Consider the following 23,134-nt stretch of genomic DNA (forward strand, 5'->3'; position numbering starts at 1 on the left):
GCCTGCTGGTCTCTTCCCTGTCTCCAGTGTTTCTGGCGTTAGCAGCACATCATTGCTGGTAGCTAGCTGCCCTGTCTCCAGTGTCTGTTGTTAGCAGCACATCATTACTGGTAGCTAGCTGCCCTGTCTCCAGTGTCTGTCGTTAGCAGCACATCATTACTGGTAGCTAGCTGCCCTGTCTCCAGTGTCTGTCGTTAGCAGCACATCATTACTGGTAGCTAGCTGCCCTGTCTCCAGTGTCTGTCGTTAGCAGCACATCATTACTGGTAGCTAGCTGCCCTGTCTCCAGTGTCTGTCGTTAGCAGCACATCATTACTGGTAGCTAGCTGCCCTGTCTCCAGTGTCTGTCGTTAGCAGCACATCATTACTGGTAGCTAGCTAGCCTGTCTCCAGTGTGTCTGGTGTTAGCAGCACATCATTACTGGTAGCTAGCCTGTCTCCAGTGTGTCTGGTGTTAGTAGCACATCATTACTGGTAGCTAGCCTGTCTCCAGTGTATCTGGTGTTAGCAGCACATCATTACTGGTTGCTAGCTGCCCTGTCTCCAGTGTGTCTGGTGTTAGTAGCACATCATTACTGGTAGCTAGCCTGTCTCCAGTGTATCTGGTGTTAGCAGCACATCATTACTGGTTGCTAGCTGCCCTGTCTCCAGTGTGTCTGGTGTTAGCAGCACATCATTACTGGTAGCTACCTGCCCTGTCTCCAGTGTGTCTGGTGTTAGCAGCACATCATTACTGGTAGCTAGCTGCCCTGTCTCCAGTGTGTCTGGTGTTAGCAGCACATCATTACTGGTAGCAAGCCTGTCTCCAGTGTGTTTGGTGTTAGCAGCATTACATTTACATTTTACATTTTAGTCATTTAGCAGACGCTCTTATCCAGAGTGACTTACAGTTAGTGAATACATTTTTTTTTTTTTTATACTGGCCCCCCGTGGGAATCGAACCCACAACCCTGGCATTGCAAACGCCATGCTCTATCAACTGAGCTACATCCCTGCAGGCCATTCCCTCCCCTACCCTGGACGACGCTGGGCCAATTATGCGCCGCCCATGAGTCTCCCGGTCGCGGTCGGCGGCGACAGAGCCTGGATTCGAACCAGGATCTCTAGTGGCACAGTTAGCACTGCGATGCAGTGCCTTAGACCACTGCGCCACTCAGGAGCAGCACATCATTACTGGTAGCTAGCTGCCCTGTCTCCAGTGTGTCTGGTGTTAGCAGCACATCATTACTGGTAGCTAGCTAGCCTGTCTCCAGTGTGTCTGGTGTTAGCGGCACATCATTACTGGTAGCTAGCTGCCCTGTCTCCAGTGTGTCTGGTGTTAGCAGCACATCATTACTGGTAGCTAGCTAGCCTGTCTCCAGTGTGTCTGGTGTTAGCAGCACATCATTACTGGTAGCTAGCCTGTCTCTGGGCTGCCAGTATGGCTTGTGCTACTAATGCCAGACACACACTTGTCTACAATACATATTTATTCACCCATCAGCCTGGAGCTAAAATGGCATCAATTGCTGTGTTCGTATTCTGTATTGTACCACCATTATTTTACTCAATAGTGAATGTTTTTATCAGCAGAAGCCCTGTGTTAAAGTGGTATCATGCATGGTGGTCTTTTTTTTTTGTTGCATCATATTTTGGCTCTCCCTCATTTGAGGGTTGGTGTTAATTTGATTATTAGCAGCACATCATTACTGGTAGCTAGCTGCCCTGTCTCCAGTGTGTCTGGTGTTAGCAGCACATCATTACTGGTAGCTAGCCTGTCTCCAGTGTGTTTGGTGTTAGCAGCACATCATTACTGGTAGCTAGCTGCCCTGTCTCCAGTGTCTGGTGTTAGCAGCACATCATTACTGGTAGCTAGCATGTCTCCAGTGTGTTTGGTGTTAGGCTAGCTAGCTACCAGTAATGATGTGCTGCTAACACCAAACACACTGGAGACAGGCTAGCTAGCTACCAGTAATGATGTGCTGCTGTCTCCAGTGTGTCTGGTGTTAGCAGCACATCATTACTGGTAGCTAGCTAGCCTGTCTCCAGTGTGTCTGGTGTTAGCAGCACATCATTACTGGTAGCTAGCTAGCCTGTCTCCAGTGTGTCTGGTGTTAGCAGCACATCATTACTGGTAGCTAGTTAGCCTGTCTCCAGTGTGTCTGCTGTTAGCAGCACATCATTACTGGTAGCTAGCTGCCCTGTCTCCAGTGTGTCTGGTGTTAGCAGCACATCATTACTGGTAGCTAGCTAGCCTGTCTCCAGTGTGTCTGGTGTTAGCAGCACATCATTACTGGTAGCTAGCCTGTCTCTGGGCTGCCAGTATGGCTTGTGCTGCTAATGCCAGACACACACTTGTCTACAATGCATCTTTATTCACCCATCAGCCTGGAGCTAAAATGGCATCAATTGCTGTGTTCATATTCTGTATTGTACCACCATTATTTTACTCAATAGTGAATGTTTTTATCAGCAGAAGCCCTGTGTTAAAGTGGTATCATGCATGGTGGTCTTTTTTTTTTTTTTTGCATCATATTTTGGCTCTCCCTCATTTGAGGGTTGGTGTTAATTTGATTCATTGCTTTAGAAAAAAAATAGGGTATATTGTGTGGGAGTGTAAATGGACAGAGATAGTTTCACAACCATTTTATTACTGTATCCACCAGTATATTCAATTGTAAAACATTTTATTTTAATAAAGATTCCTGATTATTAAGAATATTACTGCCAACTACATTAGTTGTATTAAATTCAACTTTTATTCACCATAATTCAGCAAATCACACAGGTCATTTTATCATCACTGTCTTTAGAGAGAGGCCTCCTATACAAATATTTTTAGGGGAAGAAACTGAAGGATGAAGGTGGGTCATGTTTTGAAAAATTATGTTATTTGCCACAGTGTCATACAGAAAGGAAAATACTGTACACTAAACTCAGAATTTGTAACCAATTCCTATACTTTGATACGATTCTGAGTCCATAGCGACATTATCCAGTATGATTTTCAAATAGTTGTCTTTAGTGGTGGGTTTCATGAATAACTCAATGGTCCGGTATACAACGGTTTGCAGTTGTGGCACTGTCAAAGGGGCCTTCGCAGGGCTGCCTACATAAAGGAATATTTTTGACGATGGGGTACCAACGTCATAGTTAATGTATAGCCATAAACTAAGAGTGTGGCCATCTACAGTCCTTGGCCACTCGTATCTGCCTGGGCCACAGACTCACTGAACAGTGGCTTTTTGCATGGTACAAAAAAACAACAACATTATTTACATTCACCAACACATTCCTCATGCAAAGAGAAATTTGCATCTGGAATATTATTTCTGGCCAATAGCAGTGCACTAAATAGGGAATAGGGTGTCTTTTCAGACACACCCATAGAGATCTGCCAAAGCAACTCTTCTGAAGGATCTCAGCTGTTGTCTATAAGAGAGATGCCTGGGCTGCTCAAATTGCACCCTATTTAGTGCACTGCATTTGACCAGGGTACAATGGGCTCTAGTCAAAAGTGGTGCACTATGTAGGAAATAGGTTGCCATTTGGGATGCAACCAGAGACCTTCTGAAAGGTCAAAGGTGAGGTCAACGAGAGAGGAGCGGCAGGTCACTTGAGTTCATGATGAGGCCGGAGTCGAGGTTCAGGTTGTCTGTAGAGGAGAGCACACAAAAACACTTTCGTTGAAAAATAGTGGAAGAACATAGAATTTACTTTTTCCAGAAACTCTGTTACACAGTATAGTTTCTGCAAGATCTAAGTTGATCTAAAAATTATATATATTCTAGATAAAGTTCATAGGAACATGTCAAATGAAAGTTAGGGTCTATATTATTTTTTAAATGACGGCATATATACATTCTTCAACCATTTTCCATCCCAGAAATTAGAATTAAGCAAAGGCTTTGATTTATGGTCAAACAGGTGGAAAAGGAGTCTTAAACATCTACCAGAAAAAGTCTTAGAAATACATCAAAACACAATGTTGAAGTAAAGACCCCTGCAACTAATATCAACACATATTTCATTTGAGAAAATGTTCTGCCTTCTGTAAGTTTAAGAAACATTGCCTTGAAATTCCATTACCAAAAACCCATATACACTGAACAAAAATATATACGTTTTCATGAGCTGAAATAAAAGATCCCAGAAATGTTCCATACACACAAAAAGCTTATTTATCTCAAATTTTGTGCACAAATTTGTTTACATCCCTGTTAGTGAACATTTCTCCTTTGCCAAGATAATCCATCCACCTGACAGGTGTGGCATATCAAGAAGCTGATTAAACAGCATGATCATTACACAGGTGCACCTTGTGCTGGGGACAAAAGGCCATTAAAATGTGCAGTTTTGTCACACAACACAATGCCACAGATGTCTCAAGTTTTGAGGGAGCCTGCAATTGGCATGTTGACTGCAGGAATGTCCACTAGAGCTGTTGCCAGATAATGTAATGTTTATTTCTCTACCATAAACCGCCTCCAATGTCATTTTAGAGAATTTGGCAGTATGTCCAACCGGCCTCACAACCGCAGACCATGTGTAACCATGCCAGCCCAAGACCTCCACATCCAGCTTCTTCACCTGCGGGTTTGTCTGAGACCAGCCACTGGGACAGCAGATGAAACTGAGGAGTATTTATTTCTGTAATAAAGCCCTTTTGTGGGGAAAAACTCATTCTGATTGGCTGGGCCTGACTCCCAAGTGGGTGGGCCTATGCCCTCCCATGGCTGCGCCCCTGCCCAGTCATGAGATATCCATAGATTAGGGCCTAACAAATTTAATTTTAATTGACTGATTTCCTTATATGAACTGTAACTCAGTAAAATCGTTAATTGTTGCATGTTGCGTTTATATTTTTGTTCAGTATATCTTTATGCCCATATTTTTTTTAATGAAAGTTCACATAAGTAACAAGAAAGGGTAGACCTATCAATTACAGTGAGGGGAAAAAGTATTTGATCCCCTGCAGATTTTGTACATTTGCCCACTGACAAAGAAATGATCAGTCTATAATTTTAATGGTAGGTTTATTTGAACAGTGAGAGACAGAATTACAACAAAAAAATCCTGAAAAACGCATGTCAAAAATGTTATAAATTTATTTGCATTTCAATGAGGGAAATAAGTATTTGACCCCCTCTCAATCAGGATTTTTTCTGGCTCCCAGGTGTCTTTTATACAGGTAACGAGCTGAGATTAGGAGCACACTCTTAAAGGGAGTGCTCCTAATGTCAGTTTGTTACCTGTATAAAAGACACCTGCCACAGAAGCAATCAATCAATCAGAATCCAAACTCTCCACCATGGCCAAGACCAAAGAGCTCTCCAAGGATGTCAGGGACAAGATTGTAGACCTACACAAGGCTGGAATGGGCTACAAGACCATCGCCAAGCAGCTTGGTGAGAAGGTGACAACAGTTGGTGCGATTATTCGCAAATGGAAGAAACACAAAAGAACTGTCAATCTCCCTCGGCCTGGGGCTCCATGCAAGATCTCACCTCGTGAAGTTGCAATGATCATGAGAACGGTGAGGAATCAGCCCAGAACTACACGGGAGGATCTTGTCAATGATCTCAAGGCAGCTGGGACCATAGTCACCAAGAAAACAATTGGTAACACACTACGCCGGGAAGGACTGAAATCCTGCAGCGCCCGCAAGGTCCCCCTGCTCAAGAAAGCACATATACATGCCTGTCTGAATGATTCAGAGGAGAACTGGGTGAAAGTGTTGTGGTCAGATGAGACCAAAATCGAGCTCTTTGGCATCAACTCAACTCGCCGTGTTTGGAGGAGGAGGAATGCTGCCTATGACCCCAAGAACACCATCCCCACCGTCAAACATGGAGGTGGAAACATTATGCTTTGGGGGTGTTTTTCTGCTAAGGGGACAGGACAACTTCACCGCATCAAAGGGACGATGGACGGGGCCATGTACCGTCAAATCTTGGGTGAGAACCTCCTTCCCTCAGCCAGGGCATTGGAAATGGGTTGTGGATGGGTATTCCAGCATGACAATGACCCAAAACACACTGCCAAGGCAACAAAGGAGTGGCTCAAGAAGAAGCATATTAAGGTCCTGGAGTGGCCTAGCCAGTCTCCAGACCTTAATCCCATAGAAAATCTGTGGAGGGAGCTGAAGGTTCGAGTTGCCAAACGTCAGCCTCGGAACCTTAATGACTTGGAGAAGATCTGCAAAGAGGAGTGGAACAAAATCCCTCCTGAGATGTGTGCAAACCTGGTGGCCAACTACAAGAAACATCTGACCTCTGTGATTGCCAACAAGGGTTTTGCCACCAAGTACTAAGTCACGTTTTGCTGAGGGGTCAAATACTTATTTCCCTCCTGAAAATGCAAATCAATTTATAACATTTTTGACATGCGTTTTTCAGGATTGTTTTGTTGTTATTCTGTCTCTCACTGTTCAAATAAACCTACCATTAAAATTATAGACTGATCATTTCTTTGTCAGTGGGCAAACGTACAAAATCAGCAGGGGATCAAATACTTTTTTCCCTCACTGTAGTTCGTGTTTTCGCTGATATTAATTTTGTTTATGTATTAAGTGATTAAAACTTGAAATTCCATTACCAAATTGGTAACGGAATTTCTGCAATTGAATTAGCTACAATGGGAAATCATAGTAGCCACAAACTACAGTTGGGACAGTAAAGAAAAGTACAGTATAGTTCAGTAGAGTTGAGCACACTTGAGTTGTGTACACTAATGTACTGAACTCTACTGTGTTGAGCTCTCCTGTGCTGAACTCTCCTGTGCTGAACTCTCCTGTGCTGAACTCTCCTGTGCTGAACTCCTGAGCTCTATTGTGCTGAACTCTACTGTGCTCTACTGTACTACACTACTGAACTCTACTGTGCTGAGCTCTACTGAACTCTAGTGTACTAAACTCTACTGAGCTCTACTGTGCTGAACTCTACTGAGCTCTACTGGGCTGAACTCTACTGAGCTGAACTCTACTGAGCTCTACTGTGCTGAACTCTACTGAGCTCTACTGTGCTGAACTTACATTTACATTTTAGTCATTTAGCAGACGCTCTTATCCAGAGCGACTTACAGGAGCAATTAGGGTTAAGTGCCTTGCTCAAGGGCACATCGACAGATTTTTCACCTAGTCGGCTCAGGGATTAGAACCAGTGACCTTTCGGTTACTGGCACAACGCTCTTAACCACTAAGCTACCTGCCGCCGCTACTCTACTGAGCTCTACTGTGCTGAACTCTACTGAGCTCTACTGTACTAAACTCTACTGAGCTCTACTGTACTAAACTCTACTGTACTGAACTCGACTGTGCTGAACTGTGCTGAACTCTCCTGTGTGTGAACTCTACTGTGCTGAACTCTACTGTGCTGAACTCTACTGTGCTGAACTCTACTGTGTTGAACTCTACTGTGCTGAACTCTACTGTGCTAAACTCTACTGTGCTAAACTCTACTGAGCTCTACTGTGCTAAACTCTACTGTGCTAAACTCTGCTCTACTGTACTACACTACTGAACTCTACTGTGCTGAGCTCTACTGAACTCTACTGTGCTGAGCTCTACTGAACTCTACTGTGCTGAGCTCTACTGAACTCTACTGTACTAAACTCTACTGAACTCTACTGTACTAAACTCTACTGTGCTGAACTCTGCTCTACTGTACTACACTACTGAACTCTACTGTGCTGAGCTCTACTGAACTCTAATGTGCTGAACTCTACTGTGCTGAGCTCTACTGTGCTGAGCTCTACTGAACTCTACTGAACTCTACTGTGCTCTACTGTACTAAACTCTACTGAGCTCTACTGTGTTGAACTCTACTGAATTATACTGTGCTCTACTGTACTAAACTCTACTGTACTGAACTCGACTGTGCTGAACTGTGCTGAACTCTCCTGTGTGTGAACTCTACTCTGCTGAGCTCTACTGTGCTGAACACTATTGAACTCTACTGAGCTCTACTGTGCTGTGCTCTACTGTGCTGAACTCTACTGTGCTGAACTCTACTGTGCTGAACTGTGCTGAACTCTACTGAGCTCTACTGTGCTAAACTCTACTGTGCTGAACTTTACTGTGCTCTACTGTACTACACTACTGAACTCTACTGTGCTGAGCTCTACTGAACTCTACTGTGCTCTACTGAACTCTACTGTGCTGAGCTCTACTGAACTCTACTGTGCTGAGCTCTACTGAACTCTACTGTGCTGAGCTCTACTGAACTCTACTGTGCTGAGCTCTACTGAACTCTACTGTACTAAACTCTACTGAACTCTACTGAGCTGAACTCTACTGTGCTGAACTCTACTGTGCTGAGCTCTACTGTGCTGAGCTCTACTGAACTCTAGTGTACTAAACTGTACTAAACTCTACTGTACTAAACTCTACTGAGCTCTACTGTGCTGAACTCTACTGAGCTCTACTGTGCTGAACTCTACTGAGCTCTACTGTGCTGAGCTCTACTGTGCTCTACTGTGCTGAGCTCTACTGTGCTAAACTCTACTGAACTCTACTGTACTAAACTCTACTGAGCTCTACTGTGCTAAACTCTACTGAGCTCTACTGTGCTAAACTCTACTGAGCTCTACTCTGCTGAGCTCTACTCTGCTGAGCTCTACTTTGCTGAACTCTACTGAGCTCTGTGCTGAGCTCTACTGTACTAAACTCTACTGAGCTCTACTGTGTTGAACTCTACTGAATTATACTGTGCTCTACTGTACTAAACTCTACTGTACTGAACTCGACTGTGCTGAACTGTCCTGTGTGTGAACTCTACTCTGCTGAGCTCTACTGTGCTGAACTCTACTGAGCTCTACTGTGCTGAGCTCTACTGTGCTGAGCTCTACTGTGTTGAGCTGTACTGAACTCTACTGTGCTCTACTGTACTAAACTCTACTGAATTATACTGTGCTGAGCTCTACTGAACTCTACTGTGCTGAGCTCTACTGTGCTGAGCTCTGCTGAAGTCTACTGAGCTCTACTGTGCTGAAGTCTACTGAGCTCTACTGTGCTGAACTGTGCTGAACTCTCCTGTGTGTGAACTCTACTCTGCTGAGCTTTACTGTGCTGAACACTATTGAACTCTACTGAGCTCTACTGTGCTGAACTCTACTGAGCTCTACTGTGCTGAGCTCTACTGTGCTGAACTCTACTGAACTCTACTGTGCTGAGCTCTACTGTGCTGAGCTCTGCTGAAGTCTACTGAGCTCTACTGTGCTGAAGTCTACTGAGCTCTACTGTGCTGAACTCTGCTCTACTGTGCTGAGCTCTACTGAACTCTACTGTGCTGAGCTCTACTGTGCTGAGCTCTGCTGAAGTCTACTGAGCTCTACTGTGCTGAAGTCTACTGAGCTCTACTGTGCTAAACTCTACTGTGCTGAACTCTGCTCTACTGTACTACACTACTGAACTCTACTGTGCTGAGCTCTACTGAACTCTACTGTGCTGAACTCTACTGTGCTGAGCTCTACTGTGCTGAGCTCTACTGTGCTGAGCTCTACTGTGCTGAGCTCTACTGAGCTCTACTGTACTAAACTCTACTGAGCTCTACTGTGTTGAACTCTACTGAATTATAACTGTGCTCTACTGTACTAAACTCTACTGTACTGAACTCGACTGTGCTGAACTGTGCTGAACTCTCCTGTGTGTGAACTCTACTCTGCTGAGCTCTACTGTGCTGAACACTATTGAACTCTACTGAGCTCTACTGTGCTGAACTCTACTGTGCTCTACTGTGCTGAACTCTACTGTGCTGAACTCTACTGTGCTGAACTCTACTGAACTCTACTGTACTACACTACTGAACTCTACTGTGCTGAGCTCTACTGAACTCTACTGTGCTGAACTCTACTGTGCTGAACTCTACTGAGCTCTACTGTGCTGAGCTCTACTGTGCTCTACTGTGCTGAGCTCTACTGTGCTAAACTCTACTGAACTCTACTGTGCTGAGCTCTACTGAACTCTACTGTACTAAACTCTACTGAACTCTACTGAGCTGAACTCTACTGTGCTGAACTCTACTGTGCTGAACTCTACTGTGCTGAACTCTACTGTGCTGAACTCTACTGTGCTGAACTCTACTGAACTCTAGTGTACTAAACTGTACTAAACTCTACTGAGCTGAACTCTACTGAGCTGAGCTCTACTGTGCTCTACTGTGCTGAGCTCTACTGTGCTAAACTCTACTGAACTCTACTGTACTAAACTCTACTGAGCTTTACTGTGCTAAACTCTACTGAGCTCTACTCTGCTGAGCTCTACTGTGCTGAACTCTACTGAGCTCTACTGTGCTGAGCTCTACTGAACTCTACTGAGCTCTACTGGGTTGAACTCTACTGTACTGAACTCGACTGTGCTGAACTGTGCTGAACTCTCCTGTGTGTGAACTCTACTCTGCTGAGCTCTACTGTGCTGAACACTATTGAACTCTACTGAGCTCCATTGTGCTGAACTCTACTGAGCTCTACTGTGCTGAACTCTACTGAGCTCTACTGTGCTGAACTCTACTGAGCTCTACTGTGCTGAGCTCTACTGTGCTGAGCTCTACTGTGCTGAGCTCTACTGTGCTGAACTGTGCTGAGCTCTACTGTGCTGAGCTCTACTGAACTCTACTGTGCTGAGCTCTACTGTGCTGAGCTCTGCTGAAGTCTACTGAGCTCTACTGTGCTGAAGTCTACTGAGCTCTACTGTGCTGAACTCTACTGAGCTCTACTGTGCTAAACTCTACTGTGCTGAACTCTACTGTGCTGAAGTCTACTGTGCTGAAGTCTACTGTGCTCTACTGTACTACACTACTGAACTCTACTGTACTGAGCTCTACTGAGCTCTACTGTGCTGAACTCTACTGAGCTCTACTGTGCTGAGCTCTACTGAACTCTACTGTGCTGAGCTCTACTGAACTCTACTGTACTAAACTCTACTGAACTCTACTGAGCTGAACTCTACTGTGCTGAACTCTACTGTGCTGAGCTCTACTGAACTCTAGTGTACTAAACTGTGCTGAACTCTACTGAGCTCTATTGTGCTGAACTCTACTGAGCTGAGCTCTACTGTGCTCTACTGTGCTGAGCTCTACTGTGCTAAACTCTACTGAGCTCTACTGTGCTAAACTCTACTGAGCTCTACTGTGCTAAACTCTACTGAGCTCTACTGTGCTAAACTCTACTGAGCTCTACTCTGCTGAGCTCTACTGTGCTGAACTCTACTGAGCTCTACTGTGCTGAGCTCTACTGAACTCTACTGAGCTCTACTGTACTAAACTCTACTGAGCTCTACTGTGTTGAACTCTACTGAATTATACTGTGCTCTACTGTACTAAACTCTACTGTACTGAACTCGACCGTGCTGAACTGTGCTGAACTCTCCTGTGTGTGAACTCTACTCTGCTGAGCTCTACTGTGCTGAACACTATTGAACTCTACTGAGCTCCACTGTGCTGAACTCTACTGAGCTCTACTGTGCTGAACTCTACTGAGCTCTACTGTGCTGAACTCTACTGAGCTCTACTGTGCTGAACTCTACTGTGCTGAGCTCTACTGCGTGAGCTCTACTGTGCTGAGCTCTACTGTGCTGAGCTCTACTGAACTCTACTGTGCTGAGCTCTACTGAACTCTACTGTGCTGAGCTCTACTGAACTCTACTGTGCTGAGCTCTACTAAACTCTACTGTACTGAACTCTACTGTGCTGAACTCTACTGTGCTGAACTCTACTGTGCTGAACTCTACTGTGCTGAACTCTACTGTGCTGAACTCTACTGTGCTGAACTCTACTGTGCTGAACTCTACTGTGCTGAGCTCTACTGAACTCTAGTGTACTAAACTGTACTAAACTCTACTGAGCTCTACTGTGCTGAACTCTACTGAGCTCTATTGTGCTGAACTCTACTGTGCTGAACTCTACTGTGCTCTACTGTGCTGAGCTCTACTGTGCTAAACTCTACTGAACTCTACTGTACTAAACTCTACTGAGCTCTACTGTGCTGAGCTCTACTGAACTCTACTGAGCTCTACTGTACTAAACTCTACTGAGCTCTACTGTGTTGAACTCTACTGAATTATACTGTGCTCTACTGTACTAAACTCTACTGTACTGAACTCGACTGTGCTGAACTGTGCTGAACTCTCCTGTGTGTGAACTCTACTCTGCTGAGCTCTACTGTGCTGAACACTATTGAACTCTACTGAGCTCCACTGTGCTGAACTCTACTGAGCTCTACTGTGCTGAACTCTACTGAGCTCTACTGTGCTGAACTCTACTGTGCTGAGCTCTACTGTGCTGAACTCTACTGTGCTGAACTGTGCTGAGCTCTACTGTGCTGAGCTCTACTGTACTGAGCTCTACTGTGCTGAGCTCTACTGAACTCTACTGTGCTGAGCTCTACTGAACTCTACTGTGCTGAGCTCTACTGTGCTGAACTCTACTGAGCTCTACTGTGCTGAACTCTACTGAGCTCTACTGTGCTGAACTCTACTGAGCTCTACTGTGCTGAACTCTACTGAGCTCTACTGTGCTGAACTCTACTGTGCTCTACTGTACTGTACTAAACTATACTGTACTGAGCTCTACTGTGCTGTACTTTGATGTCCAAACTTGTGAAACATTGACATCTATGATTGGTTCAGATTTGGTCCGGACCAACCAAATTTGGTCTTGTTTGCTCATTCAAATAATAGCCAGTGTGTAGAATAATACCCAGATATGCAAAGGAGGATATTGCATATTTATATCTTTGTATACCTATTTAGGATACATCACAATGAAAACAATGACATTCATATCCATAATTATGCATTTCTGTGTAGTACAGATCAGAGAACCATGATGAAATTCCGTTACCACAATTCCATTACAGGGTGTAAATCCACTTCACTTACTGTATTTCTATAACTAAAAGAGACTTTTTCAAAGTCAATGTCTCATGTCATCGCTGACGCCCCATTATTTCTGCAGACATCATTGAATCTTAATTCGGAGCAGATATTTATGATTTTTTGGAAAATGTGGTCGCATTAAGAGGGAGATTTTACCGAAATTCTGTTACCAAACTTTGCATCTGCACAGTTCTTTCAGTAAATGTGTTTTTGTAAAATGTTCAGTCGTTGTGCGTTGAGTTGTATGGTTTGTTAAACGTTGAAATCAATGTTTTTTGACTCTGCAAAATTCCTTTCCGTGGAATTGCCCTACAGTTTTCTGATACAGTAATAGATTGGTATTGATGAACAGTAGCCTAATTATTGGGTTCCCCACAATCAGTCAATAGCAAAGGCTGTGCATTACCACGATCTGTAGTAGTGAATAGTAGTAAAGAAGGCCGTTGTCTCTCTCACCCTGATCGAAGTTGAGTTTCTTGGAGTTGGATCCCTCTCCCAGTCCCTCTATGTCCACCAGGTCAGAGTTCACATCAGAGTCATTCAGAGCACTCAGGGTCACGTCTGCTGGAACACGTTATAACACATAGGCAAGAAGAGAGGATGGGATGGTTAGCTAAATGTAAAAATGCAAAAATCTTTGTTTGAAATATGATATGGACAAGAAAACTAAATATTTTCAGTTGAAACGATTTAATTTGATCTGCATGGACTTTTTCCCCCACACATTGAAAAACAATACATCAGTATTACACTTTAATAATATGTCAATAATGGAGGTTCCCACACTTCATGTCTTCATTATGTGCCCTAAAATGTATTTCAGTGTGTCTGTGAAGAAAGGAGTGTGAATAAAAAGCATTGCCAAGATGGACATGACTACAAAGCTGATTGATTAAATGATTCCTTCTTCCATCCATCCATCTCCACTCACCTGAGGTCTTCTGTTTCTTCATAGCGGGAGGAGCCACGGTCACGTTGCCCTGGAGACCTGCCGGCACGACGACCTGAGCAGTTGGCACAGCGATGACAGTTGTGGTAGCCGTGGTGACAGCGGTCTTCTTCACGGTCTTCTTTGGGGAGTCGGTGGAGATGGGCATTCCACTCTCGTCATAAAGCTTCCTCTTGACTGTAGTTTTAATCTGAGCCCTGAGAAGGAGAGACGAGGTGGGAGGTTAGCGGTGGTGGTGGGGATTCAACCAGTAACCTGTCATCAAATACTTTAAAAAGGTAAACCCTCATGATTTGATACAGATCTTTAGCACTAGTAGACAGACAGTACAATGGATGTGTGGGTATAAAAAATGGGAATGTGATATTTTAGATCTAGTGATGGTTTTAGCTCATCAGGGCTTGTGTCACTGATAGACCATCTTCCTATTGCTTTAGAGCTAGCTACCTTAAAATATATATCTGACTGGACACCACTCAGACGTGAAGTGTTCAATGAGAGAAAGACACAAGGGGTAAGACAGTGAGACCGGGTGAAGGAGAAAGATAATAAATGATATATGAAGAGGGATGTTTCTTTATTAGATATATTTTGTTGTATTATTTGTTATACTACTTTGATATTACTGCACTGTTGGCTAGAGCTTGCAAGTTAAGCATTTCACTGTACTTGTGCATGGGACATATACAACTTGATAGAGGCCACTAGGAATGAAAAGAGAGGGAGAGAAAGGAGAATATTCTAAGAAGAGGGAGAGTGTGTCCTTACACAGTGCGCTCCTTGATGACAGAGCTGAGAGAGTTCAGGTCATCACCAAATCTCACCACGGCCGATCTCAGCTGCTCAATCTCAGTGTCCGTCCATTTAGCTCTGCAACGACACACAGGGCGTGTTTCAGATCCACCAGGCTACATTGCAGATGGACTGCACAGATTGCAGAATCCCTTACCTACAAATCACCTTGCATCCTAAATAACTACCCATTATGATTTGTAGATCAGTCATTATGCTCATGTAACAGTGTTGCTTCCATTCCTCACTTTGCCCCAACCTTGAACACATCGACATCAGTCACCCACGAAGCATGGTTACCTAAGGGAAACAACTACTTCAAGGTCTCAAAGCGAGTGACGTCACCGCTAAAAAGCTAGCCATTTCACACCGGTTACACTGTCGGTGATCAGCAATTGATGCTCTATTTCCTCATCGTCGTTCAGAACCCCTCAGACTGAGAGGATCACCTCCACCACCCAGTGACTGAGAAAGGGTGGACGTGGCGTGGGTGGGTGTTGTGTGCTTCGTGGTAATGACGCAGCAGTGTTTCCGCTGAGTGTTTTTCTTGGCAGGGATATTCCACAGAGCACAGCTAATGAATCAGAGAGTGTACTACCAGTGACACAAGCCCAAAAATGACCAAGTGGTGGTCAGTAGATAGACAGACTTCTAATGTTGACTAGACTTAGAACTCTACATAGGCCAATCGATACAGTTCTTTATCTACATGCAACTTGGTGTGTGTGTGTGTGTGTGTTAGGGTTGGGCGATATTTGGGGACACCTCTTCTACGATACGCTACTCCAAATATCCAATATAATCATTTTGCGCTGCTAATGACTAAATTATTACGGACTGTGCAATTTTTGTGTTTATTATGATATTATAGTCGTATTCTCAATAAATGATCTTCGTATGACGAAAAAATGACTTAATTCATTTAGACTTCATTTTCAACATAATCCTAAAGCCTAACTGATAAAACTGCACAGTTTTGATTTGTAAAGTTCAAATAGTCTTGCACTTCACAATATATCCTCAATGTCAAACATCACAATATTTGGTTTAATCATGCATCTCGGCCCAACCCTAGTGTGTGTGTGTGTATGTGTTGCCCTCACCCTGCAGGGCTGGAGTCAGAGACGGGGTGCAGCTGCATGGTGAGCTCACCCAGCTTGGTGAAAGCTGCTCCTGCTGCTGAGAAGATCTCTCCAACCTGAGACATGAACCCAGAAAATAACTTAAAAACACAAATACCTTTTGAATGATCCTATTTCCTCTTTTATTTTGAGGCAGTAGCTGAGGTTGTTTGGAGTACAGTACACTATGTGTCAGGGTTGGGGTCAATTCCATTCCAATTCTCTTCAATGATTTTGAATGAGGAACATTTTTGAATTGGAATTTGGTTTACTATCTGAATTGACTGGCCTTGAACCCAACCCTGGTATGTATGAACGACTGTATGACAACTGCAAGGCAAAACCTGATGGCATATTATATCAATACAGGACTTGTCCATCTTTTACTTGTTTTGTATTTTGTACGGTTCTAATGCAGAATTCATGTTTATTCTAAGAGGAGATAATTGATGAGGGGTTTCTGCACCATGCAGACAGCGCCACCACGTGGTGGCTTATATACACACAAAGGACATGGACGTGAGAAAGAAGTGCATACATGCCAACTTTGCCAAAACTTTCATTCAGCCACGTCCTTGGTGCTTGACTTGTCATAAAACGAATAATGTATTTTCAAAAGAGTTTCCTTGGTATAGCAAAGACAGTAAAATACATATTTATCTTTGGAATAATTATAGCTGATGTTCTACACAGGTACCAATTCAAATTAGCTTGCTATTTTGAACATTAGCTAGATGTTTTTGCAGTATCTTGCTAAATAACAAAGATATATAAATAGGGCTAAAACCAACCTACCTTCGTTGAGGCTGAAGTCATTTTGCTTTTTGAAGTTGCTGATCTGATTCAGATTTTCCAAGAAAGAACACTGTTTAGAGATGCTAACTAACGTAGCTAGCTAGTTTAGCTAGCTTGCTTGCACTGCAGGCTGGCAAAACAAAGGACAACTTCGTCCGCGACGCGTCCTACAATATTGATATTCGTGTCTGCAATATGCTAATGGTTTCAGTGACTCGTTACATTTTAGTAACAGAGTCCGTGTGTTTTGTGTGCAATAATCAGCAATTTGTACATACAATTAAATAAATAACACACACAAACGACATCAATAGACAAACGGAAGTCCTAACGTGCGCTGGTAAATTCCAAGCGATGATTGGTCCAAAATTCCCTCCATGTATTCACGATTGGTCCAAATTCATAACTATGTTTCAATTTTCTGTATCCCCCTTTTAAACATTGTAGCGAATAAAGAAAAATAAATATTGGAATGTCATGTTATCGTATAATAGTGACAACATATTAACATTAATTGTGGTTTCAAAAACGTTATAGCTACATTTCAACACAGTAACTAAGGGTTCGTTCGTAAATTCACTCTGGCTATCTACTCCGATTTCAGAGCACTCTCGTCTGTGTGCCAAAGGGCAGAATAACTGAGGAATTTATGAACCTGTTGAATATGACAACGTTGGCATCAAAAAAACAACCGTTATTAAATTGTTGCCAGCAGCACAGTTACAGTCACCGACACTCTAGATAACATGAAAACAGCCTAACCAGCTCTGCTAGGGCGAGTAAAATGGAGTGAGGTGTTCTCTCATTTGTGTCTGGAAGTAGTTAGCCAACGTTAGCCAGTAAGCTTGGGTGCCTGACTTCCTTTGTGAGGCCAGAACGCTCGGATCAAACCTACTCCTCGGCCAGAGCGTCCATGTGCGCTCTGAACGCTCCAAGAGCAAAACACTCTGAATTTACGAACGCCCAGAGTGCACTCTGAGCGCACTCAGGGACTCCAGAGTGACTTTACGAACACACCCTCAGCACTTGGCCACGTCGCTGGAACTGTTTCCTCATCGGGAAAATAATCATAAGTGGAACTGATTTGTTCCTTATAAAAAATATGCTTAGTTAAATACATATATTTCCATATACATCATCGGTGTCAATTTTAGCAACGTTTTTGATTCTTGAACATCTCCCTCTTTCCTGTTTCCATAAGTCACCTGACACACTGAGCTCGAGGTCCTGAGAACAACTGGTTAGACGACAAACAGCTGCCCAAGTGACTTATTTCTGCTATTTAAGTTGGGAACTACGAGAGTTACCGTAGTGATAAGTGTCTTTTTGAGTTTACGTCGTTATTTGAGTTGTTAAACGATGGTTTCGTGTTTATTTTGCGGTCCCAAGTTGGCCGCCTGCGGTATTGTCATCAGCATCTGGGGAGTCATAATGCTGGTAATATAACTTGTAACTTGAAGTAAAGTGGTTTTAGTTGTTTATTATCAGTATGTGTACATTGTATGTGTACAGTGCTTGTTAAAATAATAGGTTATTGATAAGACAACCAAGAGAGTATGGTAATGTTTTTTTTTTTTTTGCATCGCATATGCCAATGTGTGATCCCCAGCCCAGAAACATTACTAGCTAATTTATTACAGCTGAATTGTATAGCTAGCTATCTCTTGGGGTGCCTCATTAAGACATAGACAGACAGGGACTGATGGTGTTTGTTGTAGTCTTCTCCTACAGCCACTGACTATGTTTCTTGTAGTCAAATAAACTCTTTAGGTTTGAGAAGTTCCTCTTATGACATTGATATTTGTTGGAGTATTATGCACTGCACTGCTGATACAAGCAAAGGAAGCCATACTACTACTAAGTCATTTGCTACCTACCAATAATCACATTCTCTCACCCCATCTCTCTCTCTCTCTCTCTCTCTTGCTCTTTAGGCAATGTTGGGTATTTTCTTCACCACCCACTCTGCAGTGCTGATAGAGGATGTGCCTTTCAAAGAGGAAGACATGCACAACGAGTGAGTCCACACACACGCATACACAGTCAGTCTCTGGACACGTGACTCACAGTGGAAGAATAGCTTCAGAAATGTCACACACTCAGGAGACACACAAACGTGGCACTAATGTAACATAGGGGAGGATACACAGTAGAGTAGTGTGTATATATATATATACAGGATGGTTCGGGGTCAGCTTTCTCTCCCTCAATCCTATCCTTATTGATTAGGGGAGGAAACTCAAAACTGACCATAGGAGGCCGGATGCTGTCGTTTCTTTTAAAGGAAAATACCACTCAAAGTATCTTGTTTTTATTTGTATTTTTTATTAGTCCACTGTTGATACAGTGCCAAAATGTTTTGAATGTCAGCGGTCAAGTTTTCAAGATGTACGATTTTCAAGAAGTGTCACTTGCCACAATCATGAGAGCACCAGCTGTTCCGGATGACTATGTTATCACGCTCTCCGTAGCCAATGTGAGTAAGACTTTTAAGCAGGTCAACATTCACAAGGCCGCAGGGCCAGACGGATTACCAGGATGTGTACTCCGAGCATGTGCTGACCAACTGGCAAGTGTCTTCACTGACATTTTCAACATGTCCCTGACTGAGTCTGTAATACCAACATGTTTCAAGCAGACCACCATAGTCCCCGTGCCCAAGGACACTAAGATAACCTGCCTAAATGACTACCGACCCATAGCACTGACGTCTGTAGCCATGAAGTGCTTTGAAAGGCTGGTCATGGCTCACATCAACACCATTATCCCAGAAACCCTAGACCCACTCCAATTTGCATACCGCCCCAACAGATCCACAGATGATGCAATCTCTATTGCACTCCACACTGCCCTTTCCCACCTGGACAAGAGAAACACCTACGTGAGAATGCTATTCATTGACTACAGCTCAGCATTCAACACCATAGTGCCCTCAAAGCTCATCACTAAGCTAAGGATCCTGGGACTGAACACCTCCCTCTGCAACTGAATCCTGGACTTCCTGACGGGCCGCCCCCAGGTGGTAAGGGTAGGTAACAATACATCTGCCACACTGATCCTCAACACGGGGGCCCCTCAGGGGTGCGTGCTCAGTCCCCTCCTGTACTCCCTGTTCACCCATGACTGTATGGCCAGGCACGATTCCAACACCATCATTAAGTTTGCCGACGACACAACAGTGGTAGGCCTGATCACCGACATCGATGAGACAGCCTATAGGGAGGAGGTCAGAGACCTGGCCGTGTGGTGCCAGGATAACAACCTCTCCCTCAACGTGACCAAGACAAAGGAAATGATTGTGGACTACAGGAAAAAAAAGATGACTGAGCACGCCCCCATTCTCATCGACGGGGCTGTAGTGGAACAGGTTGAGAGCTTCCAAGTTCCTTGGTGTCCACATCACCAACAAACTATCATGGTCCAAACACACCAAGACAGTCGTGAAGAGGGCACGACAAAGCCTATTCCCGCTCAGGAGACTGAAAAGATTTGGCATGGGTCCTCAGATCCTCAAAAAATTATACAGCTGCACCATCGAGAGCATCCTGACTAGTTGCATCACCGCCTGGTATGGCACCTGCTCGGCCTCCGACCGCAAGGCACTACAGAGGGTAGTGCGTACGGCCCAATACATCACTGGGGCCAAGCTTCCTGCCATCCAGGACCTCTATACCAGGCGGTGTCAGAGGAAGGCCCTCAAAATGGTCAAAGACTCCAGCCACCCTAGTCATAGACTGTTCTCTCTGCTACCGCATGGCAAGCGGTACTGGAGTGCCAAGTCTAGGTCCAAAAGACTTCTCAACAGCTTCTACCCCCAAGCCATAAGACTCCTGAACAGCTAATCATGGCTACCCAGACTATTTGCACTGCCCCCCCACCCCCACCCCATCTTTTTACGCTGCTGCTACGCTGTTAATTATTTATGCATTGTCACTTTAACTCTACCCACATGTACATATTACTTCAACTACCTCAACTAGCCGGTGCCCCCGCACATTGACTCTGCACCAGTACCCCCCTGTATATATAGCCTCCCTACTGTTATTTAATTTTACTTCTGCTCTTTTTTTTCTCAACACTGTTTTGTTTTTTTATTTTACTTTTTTATTTAAAAAATAAATGCATTGTTGTTTAAGGTCTGTAAGTAAGCATTTCACTGTAATGTCTACACCTGTTGTATTCGGCGCATGTGGCCAATAAAATGTGATTTGATGGGGCAAGATACACTTTGCTTCTTGATAGTTCAATATCTCCAAATCTTGACTGCTGACATGCAAAACATTTTGGGACTGTATCAACAGTGGACAACAAATACCAAAATATTGTTTTTGAGTGGAATTTTCCTTTAAGTGTTTTGACTTACTTGCCTTGATTTATTACTTTAAGCTCCTTGTGGAGCAGAGGGCTTCAACAGTGCATCTCCAGCGTTTTTAGTGTCTTCGTTTTTCCAATTTGTGTCACATGTCCCCTTCCCACTCTTTGTCACCCCTTGACCTCTGTCCCCCTCTCTTTCTCCCACTCTCTATTACAGTCAAAACCCTCCCCACAACATCTACAACCTCTATAACCAGGTTGGATACAACTGTTTCATTGCAGCGGGTATCTACGTGCTGGTTGCTGCTCTCTCCTTCTGCCAGATTAAACTCAACCATCGCAAGGAGTACATGGTGCGCTAGCACCACCTACTGGACTGGCCATGGTACTGCAGCACTAACACCATCTGCTGGACTGGTCATGGTACTGCAGGCTGCAGCACCACCGCCTGACACTGTCTGGAGAAGAGTGGCTTTTTCCGTAAATGTTCTGTTTTAAATCTGAATGAATGGTAGCCAGGGTTGGGGCCGATTCCAGACAATTCAGGAAGTACCCTGAAATTCCAATTCCAATGAGGAAAATGTTGGATTGGAATTTGGTTTACTTTCTGAATTGACTGGAATTGAAATGGAATTGACCCAAACCCTGATGATAGCATTGTTATTGTCTGTCTGTGTCCTGATTCTCCACACTTATCCCAAAGTGTGCACCTGTACAGTCGCCATCATGGATTTAAAACCATGGGATTGATGTATGAATTGGCTAGAGGGAGTTTCCAGCACTCTTAAATCCATGGGCGGGAGTATACAAGTGCACATTTTGGAAGAAGTGTGGAGAATTGGGATTCAGCCTCTGTATGTGTATGATCAATATATTTGTTAATCACTAACACCTTGCTATTATTTATCTGCTGAAATCAAATCACCAGAGTTCTATTATTTCCTAGCTAGCGTCTTCAGAACTCGGAATAATAACTGCTTTATGTTAATTCACTGTGCCCGTCTTCCCCTCAGGTAAAAAATCTCTCTCGAAATTTCTCAAATGATAGTTGTATTTGTTTGAAGCCTTAACTTGTTTAGAAGCTGCACAGAAGTTTGATCTGTGTGTTTTTAGAACTTCTAGAACTTTCTCCTAATCTAGTGTGCCTTTATTATGCGACAGAAGCTGTTCTTTGTGTGTTCTAGTGCTTCTCAGAATGTTCTATTCTAATCTAGTGCCTTATTGGACAGAAGCTGGTTTTTTTCTGCCTTCTCATGGACTGTTCACAGTCAGATCTTTTGTTTTGGAAATCTCAAAAGTTTTGACGTTTGTCATGTAATAAATCCTGATTGTTGAGTAGTTTAAAAATAAAGTTTATTTGAGTAGGGACAGATGCAATAACATTGACACATAGCAATTTACGATGCATTTCACCATAACACGTTAGCTTGCACTAATTTACAGTGCCCGTCCCTAGATAGACAGTAACATGGTAAGAAAATCACCCAAGTGTATTAGCATAGTTACAGAACATTATCTTATTACATTATTATTAATGGTACAGGTAATAATCACAGTATATCTCCTTGTATCAACCAGTGTTGTTTGAGCCCCACACATTGAAGTCAAAAGAGAGGATAAGACTACACATAGAGGTCTACATGCTCTTCTCTATACAGCTGGGCAGTAGGAAGAGGTAAGGCACTTTAGACTGTTGGGAATGGGATGTTACCCATTGTCCATTGTTGTGGTCATGGTGATAAGACCCAATACGTCAAGTGATTGTGTTCTCTATAGCAGGGTTTCCCAAACTCGGTCCTGGTGCCCTCCCTGGGTGCACGTTTTTGTTTTTGCCCTAGCGCTACACAGCTGATTCAAATAAGCAACTCCTCAAGCTTCGACTATTTGAATCAGCTGTGTAGTCCAAGGGCATAAACCAAAACGTGCACCCGGGGGGTCGTAGGACCGAGTTTGGGAAACCCTGCTCTATAGTATTTCTGTTCTCGATGCGGCTGGGTAAAGCAGCTCCAATCCCTGGTTTTAATCTATATAGTATGTATATATGGGCTATGTTATTACACTGTATGTATCAGTGAAGGCTCCTCAGAGGAGGAAGGGGAGAACCATCCTCATCAGTGAATTTCAGAAAAATATAAATAGTTGATTACAACACACTGTTTTGCAATAAAGGTCTACAGTAGCCTCAGCAGCACTCTGTAGAGTAGTACCATGGTGTAGCCAGAGGACAGCTAGCTTCCGTCCTCCTCAGGGTAAATTGACTTCAATACAAAACCTAGGAGACTCGTGGTTCTCACCCCCTTCCATAGACTTACA

General features: G+C 43.6%; 2 protein-coding genes across 5 annotated transcripts; one reads left to right on the forward strand and one right to left on the reverse strand.

The window, feature by feature from the left end:
- Positions 1–2,483: 2,483 nt before the first annotated feature.
- LOC121554400 (chromatin complexes subunit BAP18) lies at positions 2,484–16,855 on the reverse strand. 4 transcript variants are annotated; one of them, XM_041867970.2, is made up of 6 exons: positions 16,508–16,854; positions 15,695–15,789; positions 14,568–14,669; positions 13,782–13,996; positions 13,307–13,414; positions 2,484–3,634 (listed from the first exon to the last, which is right to left on the reverse strand). In XM_041867970.2, exons 1-6 carry the CDS (start codon positions 16,526–16,528, stop codon positions 3,570–3,572), a joined length of 606 nt encoding a protein of 201 aa, XP_041723904.1. In that variant the 5' UTR covers positions 16,529–16,854; the 3' UTR covers positions 2,484–3,569. The 4 variants fall into 4 exon arrangements, with proteins under 4 accessions (XP_041723904.1, XP_041723906.1, XP_041723907.1 ...); XM_041867972.2 differs by having other exon boundaries at positions 13,307–13,411; positions 16,508–16,853; XM_041867973.2 differs by lacking the exon at positions 14,568–14,669 and having other exon boundaries at positions 16,508–16,855.
- An 833-nt stretch (positions 16,856–17,688) lies between these two features.
- On the forward strand, positions 17,689–22,156 carry LOC121554182 (ribonuclease kappa-A). Its single transcript, XM_041867659.1, has 3 exons — positions 17,689–17,944; positions 18,442–18,524; positions 21,039–22,156. Exons 1-3 carry the CDS (start codon positions 17,867–17,869, stop codon positions 21,181–21,183), a joined length of 306 nt encoding a protein of 101 aa, XP_041723593.1. The 5' UTR covers positions 17,689–17,866; the 3' UTR covers positions 21,184–22,156.
- Positions 22,157–23,134: the final 978 nt, after the last annotated feature.

Source organism: Coregonus clupeaformis, chromosome 39, assembly GCF_020615455.1.
Source record: "Coregonus clupeaformis isolate EN_2021a chromosome 39, ASM2061545v1, whole genome shotgun sequence".
NCBI lineage: Eukaryota > Metazoa > Chordata > Actinopteri > Salmoniformes > Salmonidae > Coregonus > Coregonus clupeaformis.

Bases quoted from the DNA above. Each gene is read 5' to 3' on its own strand.
- LOC121554400 (XM_041867970.2), bottom strand. From the start codon at position 16,528: ATGACTTCAGCCTCAACGAAG. The intron at 13,997-14,567 runs GTAAGGACACAC...TCTCCTTCTCAG, and splicing joins GTCATCAAGGAGCGCACTGT to GGCTCAGATTAAAACTACAG. The intron at 3,635-13,306 runs GTGAGAGAGACA...TCTCCTCTACAG, and splicing joins GAAACTCAACTTCGATCAGG to ACAACCTGAACCTCGACTCC.
- LOC121554182 (XM_041867659.1), top strand. From the start codon at position 17,867: ATGGTTTCGTGTTTATTTTGCGGTCCCAAGTTGGCCGCCTGCGGTATT. The intron at 17,945-18,441 runs GTAATATAACTT...CTTGCTCTTTAG, and splicing joins TCTGGGGAGTCATAATGCTG to GCAATGTTGGGTATTTTCTT. The intron at 18,525-21,038 runs GTGAGTCCACAC...TCTCTATTACAG, and splicing joins GAGGAAGACATGCACAACGA to TCAAAACCCTCCCCACAACA.